The sequence below is a fragment of the Formica exsecta genome, unplaced genomic scaffold (assembly GCF_003651465.1).
Source record: "Formica exsecta isolate Colony F162 unplaced genomic scaffold, ASM365146v1 scaffold139, whole genome shotgun sequence".
NCBI lineage: Eukaryota > Metazoa > Arthropoda > Insecta > Hymenoptera > Formicidae > Formica > Formica exsecta.
This window is the reverse complement of record NW_021848721.1, coordinates 615545-638607: the sequence shown is the minus strand read 5'-3', so window position 1 is coordinate 638607 and position 23063 is coordinate 615545. Positions and strand designations below refer to the sequence as shown.

Below are 23063 nucleotides of genomic sequence, written 5' to 3'. Positions count from 1 at the left end.
TATATTAAAATTTTTAATAATAATTTTAAATAATGTATTTTAAAAAGTATAATTTTTATTACATGCAGCTAATAATTTATTTAATATAACAAAACATTTTTGGAAACAAAGTATATATCTGTTAAGTAATAAAAATCAAAATTAACAAAATGTATTTATTTGATTAAGAAAAATTTTATTTGTAGTGTATAAACTTAGACTTTGATTGGCAACTGCATGGATATAAAATACTTGGAAAAAGAGAAAAAAATTGGCGAGAAATAAAGAGATGAGATTATGTGTAACCGCTTTTATTCGACCCTCGCCATAGAACGTGACTCTTGCTTTATTTGCATAGTTCTTATGCGCTTGCACGTGTAATGTTATTAAATCTCGGGATACAACGCGGATCGTTGTTTAGCGATCAGGTCGGTCGCGATATTGGCTGCCGTAATCGACGTAACGTCATTAGACATCACTTTAATCGAAATATTAATAGCTCGAGTCCGGAGAGGGTGGGCGAACACGTCAGGAGTCGAAGGGTTGCGACCGCCACTTTGTCGTCGTCGTCGTTAATCGACTTTTGCGACCGATTGGGCGACCAATTCGTTCGGAAATTGTGACTCTTCCAAACGGCCGGTCATATTTTGCGCGATACAGGTTGCTCTGTTATCGTCATTCTCTTTATCGTAACAGCCTAACCGTTTTAATCCGGTGCAACGAAGCGAAAAGATACGCGGCGTCTCTAACAGAGAATTTACGTATTACGTATTTCACGCCAACGTTAAGACTAAGGTATATATACTCTATCAGATTTGATAATTTAAAAGAGAAGAAAAAATGCTCATTTTTTATTTTTAACTTAATTATATATTTTTTTATATTGACTATTTACAGATTCCAGGAAAATAATTACAAGTGGAATAAATGAATAAAATCAGACCAGAGCACACATAGTTTGAGTTACATACGCAAAGGTAATTTCCATTAAGCTTCTTTTATGAACTAATCCTCCGATTTGTGTTTACGTTAAAAGCGAAGATTCCCCTGCTTGCAATTTGACGTAATCAGCAGAGAAACGTGTGTTTTTTTTTAACTCAATTGCTTTTTTTTCTTATGTCTATTAAAAAAAAATTTTATTCACTAGTGATCGAGTTCGTTTGTCGACAAAATTATCCTCAATTATCCGTTGCCCGGGCAATAGATAAGAGGGCAAACAGCGAAGTGAACTTTAGGGAGTCTTAAAAAAAAAACGTAGAACTTTAAGAAGGAAGGAATAGTAATCGTGTAGAACGATGGGGCAATCCAAGCGAAAATAGTTTCTTTTGGCGATTAGATCCGCGACAGGGTCGAGTGATCACAAGAAAGAAAATTTTGCTACTTGATTTTATTTCATTTGGTCGATTGGTCGATTTACATTTGTAAATATCTGTCACTTTCGATTCTTACCTCATCTTCCTGGGAAGATGCCAGCTCCGGCTCGTTCTCCTCCAGTTTCGTCAGCAGCTTGTCCTGAAAACGGAAGATCACAGGCTCTTTTATCAAGTGTTTACCTTAGAGATACATTGAGTTTAATTTCTCTCTAACGGAACGGAACAGATATAAGATATACTTGATAAGAGATTACTCCTCACGTAATGAGCATAGTGTTCCTAGTAACGTAAAAAATGAAAGATAGGAAAGATACGTCCTCTTGTGTGCCAGATTCAACGGCGTGTGAAGTTGCTCCACGAACTCCGGAAGTGGGACGATTAACATAATTTGATATTGTATCCATTCTTGCCTGAACCGGCCCGGGCCTGGTATCACAAAAAGAAAAAGGCTGGAAAGTAGATCGTGACGCTCGCGTTATGCTCGCGCGAGATGAGAGTATGCGAGAGTTCTACAAAATGATCAGCAAGCGCCGTTTCCCGCCAGTTTCCTCTCGAATCCTACGTAAGACGATACCGTAAGAGGGTCTCTCCACGGTAGCAGAGAGGTAGCGTCATTCGAGATTTTCGGGCACTCGACAATGGTCCCGTCCTTCCTCGTGCCTATTCTCTGTCAGTTGTATATCTTCCGAAGAGGTAAATTGCGCGACAGTGATGCACAATCGCTCGATAATCCCTCCGACTTTAACTCGAGTGACAATCATCGTTTTCACAAAGTGGATCATAAAACGTGAAACGTGCACGTATAAATTAACTTAGTGCGGCTTTAATATTTTCGCGCTAATGTCCATTAGTTCGATGCATATAGGAGTCTAATTCTATTAGAGGAAAATATTAGTGATGTTGAATTTTATATCGGTGTTTTTTTTTTACGTATTTCTAATGTTGTGGAGGAACAATACTAAGAGGAAAAACTGGCAAATAAGAGCCAAAACGCGTTTATTGGTGCGCAAACTTTTGTTGGTAAATTAATAACAAAAAGTTTGCGTACCAATAACCGCACTTTGGCTCTTATTTGCCAGTTTCCTTACTTAGAACTAGTATTGTTAGTACTCTGAGCTTATTGCCGTTATTATTGTCGTGGAGAAACTGTTAATCACGAATCAACGAACCAAAACTGGATCACGCAGTCACTCGCGCGAAATCTGCGACGAAGTCGATGCACGTGTTAAGTGTAATTCCGTTTCACTAACAGTAGTCGCGTAAGTCGGCCGTGATTCACGATGTCAAAGTGAATAATATGAATAATGCGAATAATAAGAGTGTTGGAAAAGTTACTGCCAGTTGGCGATGTGATGAAGAATGATTCATTAAACAAGAAACGAAACTTTGGCAAATGTGCAAAGCGTAACGAGAGCACTTTGTTTTCGCGATGATTAATTTCGGAAGCGAATAAAATGGACCGTATTGAACTCCTTTTACAAATCTGTTCCAACTTATTTTAATGCAGATTGCGTCATCAGTGATCTTTTGCATATTTTCATATGTTTTACATATTGTAAATAATTTTATATATTTTATGTTATAAAGTTAGCGTTTTCTTTTTATTTTCTAGTTCATTTTCTGCAAGATAATTTTTATGTCAGACAAATGTCACAAATTTACAATCTCCAGTCTTGAGAAAATATTATTGTTTATTGTAATTTAAATTATAATTCTTAAATCACATTTTAAGAATTATAATTTATTTTGTAATATTGTTCCCATAAATTTTTTTACAATAATATATAAATTTTCAAAGTAATTATGTTAATTGTATTAATTGTATCAATATAAGTAAAATAATAAGGAACATTTAAAAAATGTATTTACTTAGTTTCAGAAATGAATAACATTCACATAGTAACGTAAATAAACATTATTAATATAAAATACAATTTTTAATAAAAATATATTTTGATATATATTCTGCATATATAATATGCATATTATTTTACATATATTTTGCATAGAAAATGCATAGTATATGTTGCAGTGTAAATATGTTGGATATTATAAATAACCTAAATCTCTTGGTTATTAATTGTTTGTTTTAATAACAAATTTCTGCATAAAAAATCCGATGTTTAATTATCACAGATAGAATGTAAATGTGCATCATTTAAATTTCAAACAACGACATGCTTAACACACTCATTTCTCATTTAACGAATTATTCATTATTTTTAATTGCTACCGAAATCCGGTTTCTCTAAGATTTCTCGATGTAGTTTTCTTTTCATTCAAAGAGAATGTAAACCGATCGACAAGCACCGATTTATAAAAAAAATGAGGTAATCAGAACGCGTAACGCATCCTGCGCGAAAGGCGCATTCACGCGTTTATACGGTACGATAAATTCCTAAAATGGCATCTCATGTTATGCGGCGTGATTTCTTGACGAGCCTTCTACGGCTCGTCTACGGGAAATTCACAAGTGCGAGCCCTTTTTACATAACACGATTGACCATCCATCCGGTGTAACCAGTACTGGAATGAGAGATTGTTACGTAGCTTTCACCTTAAAGATGAGCAGTTCCAGCAACCCGGATTAAACCTCGTAGCAATTCGATGCAACGCATCGCAGAACTTGATCGTGAAAAAGTTTATCGAACCTCAAATGCGGAAAAAAAAAGGAATAAACGGCATCTTCTGCTCCTTTCTCTCCGTGATCGCGTCACGTTGTGAGAGACATCCGTACACTGTTGAAAAATTTGACTTCAATTTAACATATATCGCATGCCTCAAACGATCCATATAAATTTTTGTGTTAATTTAACATAATATGGATATGTTAAATTGTGACACTAATATTCTGTTAATATTTTAACACAAAATAAATGTGAACTTTATAGTAATCTGAAATAAATTTTGTGTAAAATCAATATATTTTTAATGATAAAATTATATATATATATATATAAAACTTGGAAAAATGTTATTAATGGTCCATAGTCATTCTTACTCTTATGGAAGAATAAAATGAACATTTTTTTTGTAAATTTTAACAAATAAATCCTGTCACTAATAATACGGAACATATTTATTGTGTAAAATTAAAAATATGTGCATTGTGTTATTTTTACACTTTTTTCAGTTGTTTTAATAATTTAACATATGAGTTTAATTAACACAACAGCAATGTGTTAAATATTTAAATTTTAATAAACATATTTTTTAACAAGAAAACACAAATTTTTCAACAGTGTATATTGTATTCTTTATTTTTAATAACGTGAACAGCTGTGTCCTCGATCATAGTCGCAAAAAATCCCATCCCACGATGCAGTGTCATCGAACCGACGCGAATCATGACATCAAAATTGCAATCATGTTGCTGCCTGCTAATGCCTGATTACGCTTAATAATGAAAAAACGGATGATTTGCTATAACGGTTGTGCAAAGCGCGCGCGATAACCACTCTTCGTATTACATCCCGTTCATGTTCGATAATCCTCTCATCTGCTAACGGTCTATGGATAAAGGTAACATTTTCTAGATGTGTTGGACAAGCAGTTGGAGCAGAGAGAGATTCGACTGTATTGTTAATCCGTGCTGTGTGACATAATCGTATAAATCTTCGCGGTGAAACGCTTCGAGCGAAAAAGCATCGCGATTATCGCGGTGAAAGTGTAATAAAGCGCGACCTATTTTTTGCGAAATGCTACTTGACAAAGTAGTATAATTGTCCAATTGCACAATCCTGAAGTAAGTATCCCGAGACGTAAGCTGGAGTTACTTTGGTAACTTTCGCGCAAACAATCGTAAAAATTTATTTCATCATTAATTTAAGTAATTTTCCACTTAAACGCTCGACATTTACCAACGCCGTGATAGCGTTTAAAGCTTCTCCCATTTTGTGTATTTTCCTCGAAAAGACTAGTAATAACTCAGAAACGTTTTGGACGCAAAACAATTAAAATTCACGCACGATACATTTATTTCTAATACAAAGGCCGTTCATTTTCGACGCGCCGCTGCTCTCTAAGGTTTAAGGGGTGCGCGAACGAGCTCGACAGCCACTTAACCACATGTCGTACGTTTTCCGTGCGAGCTTAATTGCGACCGGGCACGGCATCGGGCAATTCGTTGTCGAAGTAGATGAAACGGCGGATTATTTCCGCAGATATTTTTTCTCTTCGATCGTACGATCGCGGATAAGCGTTTCTGGAAATTACCATTTGTCATTGCGTCTATTGTTGGACGATTAACTCATTGGGACGCGATTGTCCGACTTGTCAGAACCAGCGTTCTACACCGTTGAAACGCTAATCATTTCAAGGGGACCATCGCGAAGAAAGAAAAGATATCTCGTACAATGGGGAACGGAAATTAACGTAATTCGTTGAGGAATATTCTATACAAGTGCTCTCGCGTGTTTTGTGAAAAATCGAGCAGCGTTCCAAGGCAAGTAAAGGGGGATTCTTCGGTAGGGTATCGCGCACCGTCGATCTCCGTCGGCGCTACAACACGCGACATAACGTGACCATCGTCAGGTTCAATGACGACGACCGCGGCGATTGGTCGAGGCCGACCGTCGTCGTTGCTGGTATTATGCACCACGTTTAATACAGCAGAGGGAACGCGAAGAGTGAACCATTTTTGCCATTTGAACTATTGTACTATTACTCGCCGAGCATGGTATCTTTGAAATGAGTTCTCTACTCGGTTCGATGGAAGGAAGAAATATTAATTTTACTGCACTATAAAAATAATTTTTTTTTTTTAATCAAATAAATATATTTTGTTAATTTTAATTTTTTTTATTTACATGAATATATACTTTGTTTAGAAAAAGATTTTGTAATAATAAATTATATAAAAAAATATTTATATATATTTGAAAATAAAAAATTATTTATTAAAATAACGAAAACCACTGTTTTCAAAACAAGCAGCCGACAATTAAAAAATGTTTTTCTTAAAGAAAGTAATTTAGTACAATAAAGATAAAAACATTTTTTTATTTGCAAATAAAAGCATACTTTGCTTTTATTTTATATTTTACTAATTCAAATATATTTGCTGCTTGATTGAAATAATTAATTCCTTTACAAGTATTTAAATAAATAATTTTTTTAAATAAAATTTTTTTTTTATATTTGGTACATTTTTTCAGTGTGAACTCAATCTTTGTTTGTTATTCGCGTTTGTTCGATTATAAATTCGCAAGATTAAAACTGATCGAGATTTTGCTAAAATTATAATCAGTTTCTTTTCGTTTGTTATCAGAGGATTCCGTGCTGCATCTGACTCTACTTCCCACCGGTATGTGTTTCTATTGCTGCCCGATCGACTTAAATCGGGACGTCCAGTTGCAACTGTATACCAGGTACACAGATTGTTCTCTCTCTCTCGTGAGTAGAGATCACCATCACACGCCGTACTTGAATCATATTTTTAGTGTAATTTAATTTTCCCGCTTTAATATTATCTTATATATTATAAACTTAAGAGATTTAATTTAGCTCGTCAACGCTATTGGCGTGACTAATTAGTTAAAGTTCTAGTTGATTGGAATCTCTGATTGATGGGAATCTGAAAATTAGTCTTTCAGTATCCCATAAGTCAACGAGTCCACTATCGACCGTATTAAATTCCACAAATTTTGCTCATAGCGACATTTTTCTTGCGTTTCGCATTAACCCACGGCAGGCGAAATCCAACGTATCCGTCCATACTGGATCCCACCGATGTCGCAACATTGTGGAGAAGTAACTTCAACATTAAACATCCGACTATCGTTTACATTCACGGGTACAGCGACAGCAGTTCAGGGAAAGGGCCCATCACTGTACGAAACGGTATATATGTCTTTATAAGTAGCCAGTTAAAATTGACAAGCATGTCGCTGCAGAGCGATCGATTGCAAGAAAGTCATTCGCATAAATGTATGATATAAAGAGGCAAGCATTCTGTCAAGCTTTGTCAACTTCGAAATGCATAGAAAAAGTTTGATCTTCTTGTCAGTAGGAGACAAAAGATCAATGATCTCCGGCAAGTTTTTTTTTCTATCGAAACAATCCATCTTTTTACCTTATCTCACTCAACTTTCATGATAATAAATACGCTACAGACGTTTTTAATGTTTCTAGTAGACGTATGCGTGATATTGCACGGTATATATCCGCTCTGAATATCAAAATAGCTTGTTACAAGTTGCCGCGATACTTCGTTTTCCTTTCCGCTTGTAGATTTCGGTGAGCAAGTAGGCTGGATCCATTACTAACCACGTGATCTATATATCTTGTCGAAACCTCAAGAAATTCTACCAGGATGACAGAATAGTGAGCGCTACCATAGCTCGCGGACGATAAATTGCGAATTTTTCCGCTCTTCACAATACACGAGTTGGTCCAATTCAATTTTCCGCAGCCCCGAAGAAGGCGCCTTTGTTGTTTACTTGTTCGTTCTGAAATAAAAGTCTCGCTCTCTGCTTGATGATCTCTTTCAAATTCCCACGCACGCCATTCTGACATTACTTGACATTGTCAAGTCAACAAACGTTTTGCGGTTAAATGTTCATTTCGTTTATATCATGTAAACAAAGATTTTAGAATATTTTCTACATTTTTAAAGTTAAATAATTTTTGCTCGAAAAATTTACAATTTTATATTCATCCTTATTTTTGTTTTAGCGTATCTTCGTCGTGGACATTATAACGTGATATTGGTGAACTGGGCCAAATTGGGGGTATTACCGTGGTACGTAACGGCAGTGAAAAACTCCAGAATCGTCGGCCGTTACTTGGCACATGTGATGAGGTGGCTCGAAGCGCAGAAAGCCGTTCCCTTATCCAAAATTCATGTGATCGGCTTCAGTCTGGGCGCGGAGGCTGCCGGTTTTATGGGGAAGGCTCTGGCGCCGCGGAAGGTAAGGTGTAACATCGTAAGGCCCGCTAATAACGATCGTCAGAGCCACAATGCGTCGCACATTCCCCTGGCTAATCGAAGGCCGCATTATCGGAACCGCATTATCGCCGGGAGGCACGATATCGACGCGACCGATAGACCGTATATGTATATAGGGTAGCTGTACGTTGAGGAAAACGCGCTTTTAGATAGGCAGAATCACCGGATTGGACCCGGCTTATCCGTTGTACATGAACACCGGGGAGGAGGGTCACCTGACGTGGGCCGACGCCGCATTCGTCGACGTCATTCATACTGACGGTGGCAATTTCGGATTCCCTCAGCCGCTCGGCCACGTCGATTTTTACCCGAACGGCGGCAGGAGACGACAACCCGGTTGCGATTTAAGGAGCATCTTTCGCATGAGCTTCCGGAGGGTCATAAATCAATACAGTGAGTTTCGACGACGTCAACATGCTCTCTCTCTCTTTCTCTCTTAAAACATCTCTCTTTTATTTTCATTAATTTCATTTCCATTTTTTATCAGTTACCTGCGGACACAATCGAGCCTGGCGTTACTACGCGGAATCGGTGGACAACCCCTATGGGTTTCCTGCTAGTCGATGCCCAAGGTGGCGATCGGGGATTTGGGCGAACTGCGTGTGGAAGCCCGAGACTCACATGGGCTTCTTGGCCAATTCCAAGTGTCAAGGAAAGTTTTATTTGAGCACGAATGCGCAAGCACCGTACGCCAGGAATTCGACGGGCCATAAATTTGGCAAGTGACGATCGATGTGCGATAATCCTGGATTTGGATGAACCAAATTACTAACTTAGGAAGCGAAAAGCGATTCTCCGTAACGCTTCCGCCAAGATAATTTATCTTGGGAAAAGTTCGACAGGAGGAGGATACTAAAAGATCTTCTTGCGCGACAACGTTTTATAGATAACGTGTTTTGCGATAAAGATGTTTGTATTTCTACCGTTTTCATTGTAAACAATGAATGCACGGTTCTCAATTAATTTTGCTGCCTTCTTCGAGGGATCGCTAAAATGGCGATAAAAGTTCCTCCCTCCCCTCCCGTCCTTCCCCCAGAAAATAAACAAAGTTCGTAATAAAACGCGGCGATAGTAAATGATATGGAAGAGCTCGAATTGAATTGTGACAAGTCAAAGAGGAAACAACTCGTGCCGGTCGCTTTTAATACCAGCCACTGCGATCTCATGCAAGATATAAGAGCGCATTGTTTACGACGTTTACCGTTCTACCTTTACCTTTAATAATTGTCAACGATACACGAATAACAGTTGTACGACACGACTATAAAGTTACATGACACGTAACAGGAAAAATACGTGACTAAAACTCTGTAATAACGATATGTGACTTTGCATGAGTTTGAGAACACTTTTGCATGAAAAATGGTATGTTGATAACAAGCCAAGATTATAAAAACATGCAGTATTTAACTGGTGCCATTAATCTTGTGTCTTTTTTTACACGGTTTTTAGAAGAACATGTTTGCGCGTGAAAAATTAAAATGTCAGTTGATTAAATAGATTAATTAGATCGATTAAATAGATTATCAAATGACTTGATATGATTATCAAATGACTTGATATGAATGATAACATTTCATGTTTTTCTTTTCGTATTTTTAAAGAACGACGTGGATTTTCCGTGATAGAAAAGAAATATATAAATACATAAAATAGAATGTTGGAATAAGAATGTTAATGATCGGGGAACCCGCAAGTTTCGTGCTGTTTCCGATGCACCCCGCCTTCGGGATATGTAAATTTCAAGGCCGAGATACTTTATTATTTTCCATTTTGGAGAATTAATGGATCAATCTCTGAAGCCACGTGCTCATATTAAAAATTATAAGTGACAGCTTGGGGGAATACAAACGAGAGGAACTGCGTGTTGAAATTATTTGAGAAGGCCTACCCTCGGATCACCTTCATTTTCTCGCGCTGCTCTTATTCCACTCCATTCTACGAAATGCGAATCGTGAAACGAGGCGTTCTTCCCCTCGTCAAATATCGTTTATGACTAGATTAGTGTATCGTGAATTTGTCTCAAAAATTCCTCCCGTCTCTTAGAGACGAACGCAGCCCCGGTCGTTCTCTTCAGGAAGTTCGGCCTCGCGAAACTCGTTCAACACTTTGTGAAACTTGTCTGCCGAACTTGAGTATCGAGACGGCCAAATTGCACGGCCCCGAAGAAATTTCGTCTGCCGTTTTCAACGCTCGTTAAACTAAAACAACTTCTCCCGCTCCTTTTCCGGAGTAACTTTTTGTCTCAAATGTCTCGCGGAGAACTTTTCGAACGAACCAACAGGAATGATCCTTCTAATTATCGCGCGTTATTAAATTCGAAGGGTCCTTCGAAAGTTCCCTTTGAAAAGGGGGATAGAGGGCGATAGCGATTTTTCGAAAGCTTGCCATGTAAACGGCGGAAAATGCCACTGTATTTGTGAACAAGCACAACAACAGCAGTTAAAAAACTGTAGACAGAACAATATAACATATTCAGCGGTCGGAATGCAATTTCAGGATCGATAGAATGATTTATGTACGGCAGAAACATTCTCTGACTCATCTTGAAGATAGCACCGTGACCTTTCACGATCACTCACTGTTAAGCTGTTCTTCGATTTCGGAATACATTTCGCGTAGGACAAGGAATGGGCGAAAATAAAATCAGGCGCGTGTAAAGCAAAGAAACTTTTCGTATTCTTCTTTAAACGGACGACGACAATCCTTTCTCTCTTTTGGAGGAGATGCTTGAAGGATTGGCGATGCAAGAAGGATTGACAGGATCGAAATTCACGATACATCTCGGAATCACGAACGAGACATGTAGAAACTCCGTGGGATATCTTGCTGGCGGTCAATCAACCTGGCATGTACACTGAAAAATTCAGTACAACGGGCGAGTCGATAAGAATCCAATGGCCAGGGTTATAGATGACCCTAGTCTTGAAAGACCACGTTACACGCGAAAGGCCTAAGACGGCTCTCGCTTCAGCACGTAATAGCGTATTCGGTGTTGGCTCCTTCTCTCTCTCTCTCTCTCTGTCGAGAAGAGAGACTCCCTCGAGTATCGTTACCAGCTATATCCCTAGTCTTGAAAGACCACGTTACACGCGAAAGGCCTAAGACGGCTCTCGCTTCAGCACGTAATAGCGTATTCGGTGTTGGCTCCTTCTCTCTCTCTCTCTCTGTCGAAAAGAGAGACTCCCTCGAGTATCGTTACCAGCTATAGTCACCCGTGGTTATAACATGTACATCGCGTACCAGGTTTCCACAGTATTTCCTTTCATCCGCTCTATCATCATCCAAAATTCTCTCCCATTAATGAAGACGACCTTCTCGCAGCAAAATTAAAAAAAAAATCCGCTTCAAAAATTTAAATATTTGTTTAATTTTGTATAAATTTTTTACAAATTTTTTAAAAATCTTTCAATTTAAATTTTCCCTTCGACACTCTCGCGAGTCACGTGAGAATTCGTAAGCTTTCACAAGACTCGCGGTCGGAAATCTCGAAATTTATTCGCGGAATTCTCTCGGTTAAGGGTCGACGTTGGAGCTACGGTTATCGCTGTGAATCGATGAAACGAACTGACGTCGGCAGTTTCCGCGCTCTCTGCTAAAATCGCTGCCGCGATATCGACTATTTGATCCTTGCATCGTCGGGTGCATTGTCCTCCGCGGAAATGAGAAACGAAACACGGAACGTACCACCACTATCATCGCCGCCGTCGCGTCGTCAGCCCGTGGCGTCGTGGATATCGATCTCCCTTTGTTCTCGTTGTCGAGGAGGTTACAAACATGTTAGACTAGGGCCATTCGCGTGTTGCACCCCCATGACAGTTACGTGCATTTACGTGGGACTTTTCCGGAGAGAGCTTGTACGAAGGGATATGCCTACCCCCTGTATACCTCGAGACTTCACCGCTCATACTTTCTCTCTATTCCCTGAACTATCCATCTTCTCGAGCTGAAGTTTATCCGGGGTGTCCCGGAGCGCGGTAACTCTTATTTTTCTTCGCCTGTCTTCTAATAGCAGCCGGCGAGATGACGGCTTTGACGGACCATGAACGAATGGATCCCTATAAATTTATATTACAGTATCTCGAAGCCGAGGGATTTCCAGTCAAGAATAATATAAAAAAATCTCTCTAGACGTCACGCAATTAGCGTATCCGCGTTCGTCTGAGAGTGACGCTCGAGATATTAGCACATTAGATATCGTTAATCCTTCTTGGCGAAGGACACGGTTACGTGCCGACGCACTTGTTCTTTCAGTTGCCGGCCATCATGTCACTCTCGTGTCATATTGTCGCACACGAAGACCTTCGAAATTACACTCGATGAAAACCGACACAAAGTTGGGAGCCTTCATTCTTCCACCGGTCTTCCATTTGATTTACCTCGTTCTGTTCTAATTTCGGGCTGTCCTATAACGGAGAACCTCGAGAGTAACCAAATTAAATCCACTTTCCCAAAAATGGCGCCGCAGATAAATGCGAAGTCGCGCAGGAGGGGTGCTATTTGTGCAACCCCGTCGAAATATTCGGAGAGAATCGCCGTGATAAATTGGACTTTGAATTTTCGAGAATATCAAATTTGCGAGGAAATGAATTTAGACTCGCTCCATCTTTTGGACTAACTAAGGTACGTCTCGGCGTAACCCAATTATTATCGCTGCCAAATGATTTCTCGGCATTGAAATCACATTGATTTTTTTCATATAGGTCCAAATTCAATTAAAAGAATCCTTCTTCGTTATTTAATTTAATATTGTTTGAGAAAATACTATTATCATATTTAAGCTGTAATTTTACTTAAATAGTAAATTTCTATCAATTACTTTTTTTCCGACTCTGATTTATATTAATTCTGATGTCTATTATTAACAGTCAATACGAAAGGGTTTCTTTCCCGTTAAAAATGGATTAAATAAATAAATAATTTATAGAATCGAGAAAATACTCTTTTTACAAATTCAACATCTTTTTAAAGATAAATTAATAAACCATCCCTGCCAATATCTACCGTTACCCTTAACTTTTAAAGTACTTTACCACTCGTTGTTGTCTAATAAATCTGCTCGCGTAATATAAAGTTTCTTGAATCGTTAACACTGCATTAATCTATGCTCGTGTTAACAAATGTAGCGGGAGGAAAAACTCTTTACACGAGGTGCAACGGCAAAACAGAGAGAAGGACGAGTGTGATTCGAGAAACCCTTTCCAGAAATTGAATAACCCTCACGCAACCCTTCCGACGGAAGCGGAAGATTGCATCGGGTCGCGTTACTAGCGTGCATTATGGTGGTTTGTGCCGGTTCTCTATGGCATTATCAACCCCTAACCCCGAACGCTCCAGGGGTCGACGACCAAGCACTTACGAGTTCATTATTTAACTTCGTGCCGCGAAAACTTTTGATTTAAAAACTGATATGCACATACTCTCTGAAATTACAAGCAATAACGCATATCTTGAAGATCAACTCGCGAAAAGTTCTTTTTGTAAAAGAACTTTATCATTGCAAATTTCTTTCGAATTTGCAAAAATAATAGCTTTATAAAATAATTTTGATATATTCGAAGGTGGATTTTTAGGATAAATAAAATACGCTCCAACAATAAGATGAACATGTTTTACTCGAAAAGTATTAGAAACAACAGCTTGGATCGTTAGCTGGCCATAACCGTGGATCGAAAAGTTTTTTTTAGTTCGTCGAGTGACCGGGGACGCCAACGGCTAGTAGTTGAAGGGTGGTTGTAACGACGACTCGTCTGCTGGAATCGCGTGGACGTGCACTTACGTGACTCGCAAAGGGAAATAGACAGAAGCGTAAAACTTTAGTCCGCCGACGGCTCGGGACGGCCGCCACGAGGTACAATCCCGCCAGCTTGTTATTTTCTGCGAACCCAATTACGTTGCATCGAGGGAGAAAATTCGCTTTGTTTTTACGACTGCCGTGCGACTCGGCCATTTCCAAATTGGTATAAAGAAAAACATCGTAATGAAATGACGGGCACGACGTAAAATAAAAGGCGTATGACGTAAAAATTGTTTTTATGTAAAACATTTATACTTTTTACACGAAAATTGTAAAAATTATAAAAACTTTGTTGCGGCATTCTACTGTTCTGTTCACGCGAGTGAAAATCCGAAACTGTCGCAAACAGCGTCGAGAAAAGAAAGATATTGGAAGTAAAGAAGGGAGCGCGATATCTGACGCCGATAATCTCGAGTGACGAACGGTACACATCGATTTTTCTTTTCCTTGACTTTCGCTTCTATCGTTCCCCGTTCATCACGACGGCGTTAAACGAATATACAGCGGATAAAGTCCACATGCCGCTTGGTTACGATCTTAACGTCGGATTGGCGTGAGCCTTATCTGGAAGCACGCCACCGCCACCTCGTCAAGTTTTATCGGTTCGTAAGAAACGCTCGATTTTTAAACAACGCCGACTTCTGGAGGTGCTTCCTACGTTTATATCGTCAAGGTTGAGGTTGATCGCTCCCGTTGCAGAGCCTCTCCAAGGTTCCTCTTGTTCTAACATACATTACGCGAACGCGCTAAATGATAAGTTGGCTTGAAATTCTTTCTTTGTCTCATTCGGGTTGTCCCGCAGCCTAGTAATTCCAGTTTCCAATAGCGAGACGATAAATCAGCTGGCTAGACGTGAATCAGCTTCGTGAAATTCCGGTTTCCTGCACGACACCGCGAATGCGATCCACGGTTACGGAGGCTGCACGAGGTATTCACGGTATCTCAGTAACGATCCGTGTACGCAGCTTCTTGGCAGGTCTCCCTAGCGGGGACACTTTTTACTCGCTCCGTCGTGCTTGCCAAGCCCGGCACTGACCTAACAAATTATCCTGGAACCGGGACGACCTTGAGAGGATGGAGCACCGTGTCGTAAGTTTCGAACAGTTTGTACACCTCGTATACCGGACAAGATTTAAACTTATTCGAGCGGAATAACGGAGGAAAAAGGAGACGAGCTTTCGCACAGTTTCAATCCAATCGGAATCTCAAACAAAGATCATGCCCTGCGATATCTTTCACGACCGAGTCATTTGTTAGTGCGAGTCGTTCTCGATACGCTATCGTCTATACGGCTAGTAAGTTGTCGCGAGTCGCCTTTCCATCAGCGGATCAGCACCCGCTAAGTCGACCCGAATCACGATAGCCCGGGACGGACAGAAATCAATACGCGTTCTCACAGTTTACAGAGTTTCCATGAAATGTGGATTCTGCGGCGTCAGCTATCTCCCGAGTGGATATCGACAAGGTCCAGTGGGCCGTTTAATGCAGCGACCGGCCGGCTTTCCACATCTTTGCATGCACATCTCGAATAACGGGATAACGTGTCCCCTAAATCATGCAAACGTAAACACCGCAAAGTGGAAAGTTGAGGTACCTCTCTTTTCTTAGCTAAATTCAGTTAACAAAGAGAAAGAATCGATTACGGAAGTACTCGATCAAAGAAAGCTCACGTTGATTCGGCAAATAAAGTTTCAGAAATACGAGGCATCGTTACGCGGATACGATCGCATTTTCTTTCATGAGACGATGCGAGCTACTGAGAAGATCTAGGATAATAACGAAGACAAAACGCCGCTAAGACGGCCACTTAATAAGGATCGCGACGTATAAAAGCAAGTGGTTATAGCCTTTAGAAGAAGATACAGCTTTCTCTCGAGCAACGGGGGATGATCACGTTTCTCCCTTCCCTCTGGATAATCGAACCCTTTCACCACTTTCTCACGCTCTCTCTCACGTCTCCCATCCCTTCCTTATTCTCTCGTTATCACCGTCCTAAGACGGTATAGAAACAAGCTATGCAATGTCGTCATCCCGTTGACAAATCTCCGATAAACGACGCACGTCGTGAACCCTTTGATTAGAAAGGGTAAAATGATTTTTTTTTTTCCTGAACCCATTGTCGTCGCTCACGTCAGAGATCAATATCGCCGGAAATAATACTCTTTCATCGCTTCAGCATTTCAATGCTGTCGTTTGTTTTCGGAATATCAAAGTATAACAAGGGCAAAATCACGTGGGTACAGAATATATGTGTATAATAAATTGCTCTCGGGGGCCGATAGTAATAAATCATATTTATTCCCAACCCACATTCTTTCTCTTTTACTCCATCCGCGATTCCAACTTTCGTATTTTTGTCGCCTCGACGTAAAAATAATACGACCGAGTAGCAAAGTCAGCATAAATAAATTGTTGCACAAACGTGTCCGCGTGTAATTCGAGTTATTATCTCAGTCTGCGCTTCGCGGCTAAAGATAGACTCTCGGACCGATGACGTAACACAACAGGTGGGATGTTACGATCGCAAGAGACCCATCTCGTGCGCAAGTTCCTTGACCTACCAACAGGCAAATGCTCGGGGCAGGTATACACATATGTGTACAGCTAGAGAAATTCGCACTCACGATTTTATGATGAAGATGCTGTAGCTCCCTTTCGGTGACTCTTCTGCGAGAGAGCTCGCGCTGCTCCCGCCTGTACTGGCTGTACTTATAAAAGAGGTACATCCCGGGTAGAGCCAACACTACCAGGGGTTTCATCAGGCCGGTCCGTCCGCCACCGCCGCGAGCACGTGGCTCCGGTGGCTCGTCCAGGTCCTCCAGCTGACCGGCTCCCTCGGCGACAGCCGGCACGGCCGCACCGGCTGCTGGCATCCTTCTGAAAGATATTTAAGAAATCTTATTTGTATGAATGTGTCTCGTTCAAAATTGTACAAATTATAAATAAGAATTTTCGCGCGAGAGAAAGAGAAACATTCCGAGAAAACCTTTTTCAAGAGATTCGAAAATTTCTCCCCCTCTCATTATCTCTCTTTAAATTACTAAACGAGGAATGACCTATACAGCATACTCTACTGCGCCGAACAATACACTCGTTCCGGTGCATTGAGGAGCTCATTGAGGATATCGAACCGCTACGCCAGCTGTTCCGCTCGTTCGAGGAACATCCGGCAAGCTGAAAGCGTCTGGTTTAATTGCTGTCAAGTTTCTTCATCTCTTGCTTAATGTGCACGCGCGTTTTGTTTTTTTTCATTCATACCCTTTCCAGATAAAATTTCAAGTATCAAAATTCGTGCATGAGCGACGACGAGTGGCGCGGGATTTCAGTTTCAATTCGCCGCCTCCGAACGAATGGAGAATTTTAGGTCGACGAAAAAATCAGCTATTGATTATTGGTTTCCCATCAAATCCGTTTTTTACCGTTTCGTTGCGCCGGGACAGAAGTCGCGCACCGGCTTTTAGTCATCTCGTATTTCAGACACGAACTCGCCTCTTGTCTTTCCTCCTCTTCCTCATTTTTAGATATTTATAATCCTCCCTAATATCGGGTTTTATGATATCTGAGAAAGAATGGCTTCCAGGTCCACATTTATCCTCTAATCTCGCGACTTTAATCTCGCAACTGTCGAGATTGTGATTATTTCCGCGAGTTTTTTATATTTGTATGATGTAGGTGCAACACGAAAAGAATAGAAAAGACTATACATTTTGCGGATATTTTTGACGTTTCCTTTGAATCTTGCAAGAGTCATCGGGAGATAAAACGTTCTCCTCTGAATCTAATTCCAACAATTTCGATTAATAATCACGGATGCAAATCTGTTCAAAGTTTAAAGATTACAAATGCATATCGCGTTCATCGATCATGCTGGACTGACTTGATGCGATTAAAACTGCAATTACCCTCGTGCAAAGCACCTGAAATATCCTGTCAGGAATCAAAATCATGTCGACTTTCTCGGTGACGGATGAAGAACCCACGATTTACTCGATATCACAAGGACATCCACTTAACGATCTTAGGTATCGGTGATACCGAGATATCGCATCAACGGATCTTCGTGACTTCAATGAAATTTCGTAATCTACTTGCCGGTCGTTCACCGTCTATATTTAATCCAGTCGTCTACTTGCCGTTCTATTCTTAAACCGGCTGCTCTAGAAATACACGCGCAGCTCGCTCTATATCACCGTCGCCCGGAGTCAGGTCGTACACCCTGCTTCGTTGCACTTTGTAGGGAGACGTAGACACACGATGTCACGATGGTACACGCGGCTCTCGACATTGCTTCTTCGCCGGTGATCTGCCCGAGTTCGCGTATCACGATGATAAGAGACGATAAGAGCGATGATAAGAGCGGCAAGTCAGCCTCGCGAATGTTTGTGAATACGCAGTTTTTATACCGCGACAGATTAATCAATGATCCGCGAGACTGAACGCAAAACATGCAGAATAAATAACGCATCGATCACGTTCATTTATCTGTCTTTATACATCAACGTATGCAAATATTTCACCGCGACAGTTTTCAGTGATTGATACATTTTGCGGATATTTTTGACGTTTCCTTTGAATCTTGCAAGAGTCATCGGGAGATAAAACGTTCTCCTCTGAATCTAATTCCAACAATTTCGATTAATAATCACGGATGCAAATCTGTTCAAAGTTTAAAGATTACAAATGCATATCGCGTTCATCGATCATGCTGGACTGACTTGATGCGATTAAAACTGCAATTACCCTCGTGCAAAGCACCTGAAATATCCTGTCAGGAATCAAAATAATGTCGACTTTCTCGGTGACGGATGAAGAACCCACGATTTACTCGATATCACAAGGACATCCACTTAACGATCTTAGGTATCGGTGATACCGAGATATCGCATCTACGGATCTTCGTGACTTCAATGAAATTTCGTAATCTACTTGCCGGTCGTTCACCGTCTATATTTAATCCAGTCGTCTACTTGCCGTTCTATTCTTAAACCGGCTGCTCTAGAAATACACGCGCAGCTCGCTCTATATCACCGTCGCCCGGAGTCAGGTCGTACACCCTGCTTCGTTGCACTTTGTAGGGAGACGTAGACACACGATGTCACGATGGTACACGCGGCTCTCGACATTGCTTCTTCGCCGGTGATCTGCCCGAGTTCGCGTATCACGATGATAAGAGACGATAAGAGCGATGATAAGAGCGGCAAGTCAGCCTCGCGAATGTTTGTGAATACGCAGTTTTTATACCGCGACAGATTAATCAATGATCCGCGAGACTGAACGCGAAAACATGCAGAATAAATAACGCATTGATCACATTCATTTATCTGTCTTTATACATCAACGTATGCAAATATTTCACCGCGACAGTTTTCAGTGATTGATCGGCGTCGAAGTTTAAGCTTTCGGACTCTGTTTATTTTATGGAATATTTATAATCTGGATACATCACAAGTGCATCTACTCGATCCTTCTCTCCAGTCGAATGAACAAACAATGAGATACTTTTGTACTTTCGGGAAAAAAATTGCCTTTTCATGGGAATCAGAATAATAATGATTATCACTTTTTCTCTTTCACATTCTTGCTCTCTCCACTTCTTTTGTTGAAAAAATAGATTTACTGAAATTTTCTACACGTGTTGGAAATTCATCGAGAGCCTAGTATGCTCACGTTAAAATTGCGTTCCTGTTAAAAGTGATTGCAGTTATTTCTGGCGATAGGCGCGTGCAACGATCGATACGTCATCGTTGCCGAACGCGAGGACGTATTTTTTTTTTCGCGTGTTCTCCAACACGCCATGACAATTTGCGCTAAACTCGATACCGTCGCGATCAGGGGGATCAACGAGATATACGTACGTATAACGTGCGCATACGCGTTATCGTCATGGGAGGTAATATATTATCGGAAATGAATCGATATATCGACTCATCGTTGTTTTGCACTTCGCACTCGGCGCCGCGAAAACATACATGACCCGAGGGATTTCACGACGGTGTACAACATGAGTAATTTCGCAAAGGACAAGGTCGATGCTGCAAGCTTTTTACACAGATAAGAGAGAGAGAGAGAGAAAAAAAAGAGGGAAAAAGAGAGTTTCCAAATGGCACGTGCAATTGATACTAAACTAATTTACAATAGTCGATGTAATTAAAGCTGTTACACAAGAAGGTATTATAATCGCTTACAGGATTAACATTATACGATTAATATCATCAACGTGCTGTTACTTCTTTCAGGGAAATTAACGAGCTATCGGTTGAATTAGAGATATCGAAAGTCTATCTTTAATATCCGGAAATTCGGTTGAATTACGTATCAGCCGCACCCCCTGTGAAACCGAGGACAACCGAGGGGAACGAGGGGAGCATTTATGAGGAGCGGTCAGATAATGTTCGAACAAACTACGTTGTTAGTGCGCGAATATTATCCGATCTGATGTCGCACGTATGTATGCAGTTTGCCTTGACACAGCGGTCGCACGAGCAAGGACAACCCAACCAACATTGCGGGATAACATCGTTCACGATATTTCTACGGCCAAGTACACACGTTCCGCGTTCACTATTTTTATGTTCTGTCAAGTCTCGGTTCGATTGACTCGCCACGCTATTAGAATCGATCTGGGCGCTCTTTTTTTGTCTTCGCGCTGCTCGATGAAAAAGTATAACAACGCGGCAAACGTCAGCTCTAACTGCAGCAGCAGTGCACCATCAGTTAACGTTTGATGAACGAGCGCGACATAAGTTCTAGTTGATCACCTGTGTAAGGTGAAGGCAATGCGGGGGTGAAATATAATATATCCATCTCGGCGTATCTCGAATTAAAAAGTCAAATAAGTATTGATCGCTTTAAACGAACCTACGCCAATGTTGATTTACTCATAACTAGCATGCATTGTAAAAACCATATTTCATGAGTACACAAAAGCTCTTTTTCGATGATGTATAGTACATGAGATTTGCTCGACGTAAAATAATGATCGTCGAGTTTGCAGAGGACGAGAAAGACTAAGTTCCAAGCATTTAAGTCCAAAGTTGTTGTCATACGTCGTGTCGTTTGCCGCGCGACTATACGAGAAACATCAATCACAAACGCAACGGGGTACCCTTGTCGCGGATTATGCGATCAGTTTTTCCGCCAACTATGGCGAATCATCATTCTTCGTGCCTTGCTATGAATTTTGCATCGAGATACCGTTCATAAATTCCAATCGCGGATCTGCCTTTCATTATTTCATTATCACGATATAGTTAGAAATGCGCAGGGGACACATCGTTTGCGAGTCTCATTCATCCTCGCGGCACCTGCTACTGCCGCCAATGTATAACGCCGCGACGAGGCGCGAAGGAGAACTATGTCTCTCTCGTCACCTGTCATCGTTCCCGCCAAGACGATGTCTACTAACACGTCCCCGCGAATCGACCATCGCGCATCGTCCATCGCCTTCATCGACCACCGGCGTGGCGAGTACATCGGGAATGAAATGTCTTCCCCGCACGAGGAAGAGCTTACCCCTTGCGGAGAGTAAATCCCGCCCCGTGCGACACGCGTGTCATCTCCTCCGTGAATACGACAATCCGAGTATCTCGCACACTCTGGTGTCACGTGCGATTATCCGTCGCGTACTCGACGCTCCCGACAAGCTTCGAATCACGTTCATCACTTACATCTTCCTGTCCTCCTCACCCCTCCGAGGCAAGTCGCGAACAGGATGAGCGTAGAAGAAGGAGCCCTCTCCTCCTCTCGCACGCGCTCACCACAGCTCAGCTCAGCACAGCCAAACGCATCGCCGTACTATCCTCGCCTGATGGTGTACCGGCGGCTGCACTGGCGGCGTGCCTGGCAAGCCGAGGCAACCCTTGCGAGCACACTGCTCGCTCCGTGCAACCCCCGGCTCGCTCGCGCGCCCCCGTACGCCGCGAATCGTGCGCGCCCGGCCGGCGCGTCGGCCGCTTCCGGAGAAACGTATATTCTCCGCCAAGCACCACCGAGAAAGAGAAAGAAAGAGAGAGAGAGAGAGAAAGAGAGAGAGAGAGGAGAGAGAGGGAGAGAGATGGACGAGCGTGCGATGCCAGGTTGTTCCGATCCGCCAAAGCAGCCGCTTTTTCTAATGTCGAGGCGGTCTTACCTCTTCTCTTCTTTTTGTCTCTCTATCTCGTCTCATCCCTTATGGTCTTAACAATCTCACGTCGGTACGGTACTCGAGTTTAGTGAACTTCCGATGAAAGTTTCCCGATAAATGTTCTGCTTTCTATTGGACGGGTCTGTTATTGAACTAGAATTACGATAATTGATTCCTATAATGGACTAACATTTATCAAATTGTTACACTTTTATAATCGTTGCAGATTTACAATTAACAGATCAAAGAGATAATGTTATAAAGATAATTATCTTGATTAGAGTTTCATAATGCTATCTAAGAAAAAAAATGTAATGCCTTTCTTTCTCAGATTGTTATTAACTGAAAATCATTTTATCTCCGTCATTATTTGTATCATACATTTGCATTCTTCGAACTATCATTCTTGGAATATCTACAAATCAGTTTCGATTGATCGCTCACTTCGCCGCATAATACTGTCATGCATAGGAAAAAGGAATAGCCGCCGTTCTCTTGAATCACAGCCAGGAACTTCGAGCAAGACCATTTTTCGTGACGTTTGACCCGTTTCTATCGAACGGCGGTGACGTCATCGCGGAGAATGTCAGATCAATGATCCCCGGGGAGTTGGTGACGAATGCTTTCCTACTCTCATGCATCTCCCTAACTTGGCGCACTTCCAGCCAGGTGGTAGTGCGTGCGATTATGCACTACCAGCCCACACACCGGTTTTCGGTCCGATGGAAGTTGAGGAAGACTATAACGGGCCAATAACGCAATATTACGGCAACCGGACGAGCTAAAGTCCATGGGAATAAACTCGAAAAGAGAAGCTGCAAGCCATGTGAGAGAGAAGGCTTT

At 41.2% G+C, this 23063-nt stretch overlaps 2 protein-coding genes across 3 annotated transcripts in view; one reads left to right on the top strand and one right to left on the bottom strand.

Annotated features, from left to right (window-relative positions):
- LOC115246143 (fl(2)d-associated complex component-like) overlaps positions 1-21935 on the bottom strand; it is a 30121-nt gene extending 8186 nt beyond the window's left edge. The window contains exons 1-3 of one of the 2 annotated variants that reach the window (XM_029824784.1): positions 21766-21935; positions 16723-16975; positions 1429-1491 (exon numbers count right to left, since the gene is read on the bottom strand). In XM_029824784.1, the coding sequence (XP_029680644.1) occupies positions 1429-1491; positions 16723-16971 (312 nt within the window). In that variant the 5' untranslated portion in view covers positions 16972-16975; positions 21766-21935. The remainder of the gene's footprint in view (positions 1-1428; positions 1492-16722; positions 16976-21765) is intronic. The other variant, XM_029824785.1, reaches the window with a different exon arrangement.
- LOC115246145 (pancreatic lipase-related protein 2) lies at positions 1823-9737 on the top strand. Its single transcript, XM_029824786.1, has 6 exons — positions 1823-2045; positions 6622-6721; positions 7045-7193; positions 8028-8263; positions 8451-8694; positions 8789-9737. Exons 1-6 carry the CDS (start codon positions 1991-1993, stop codon positions 9025-9027), a joined length of 1023 nt encoding a protein of 340 aa, XP_029680646.1. The 5' UTR covers positions 1823-1990; the 3' UTR covers positions 9028-9737.
- Positions 21936-23063: the final 1128 nt, after the last annotated feature.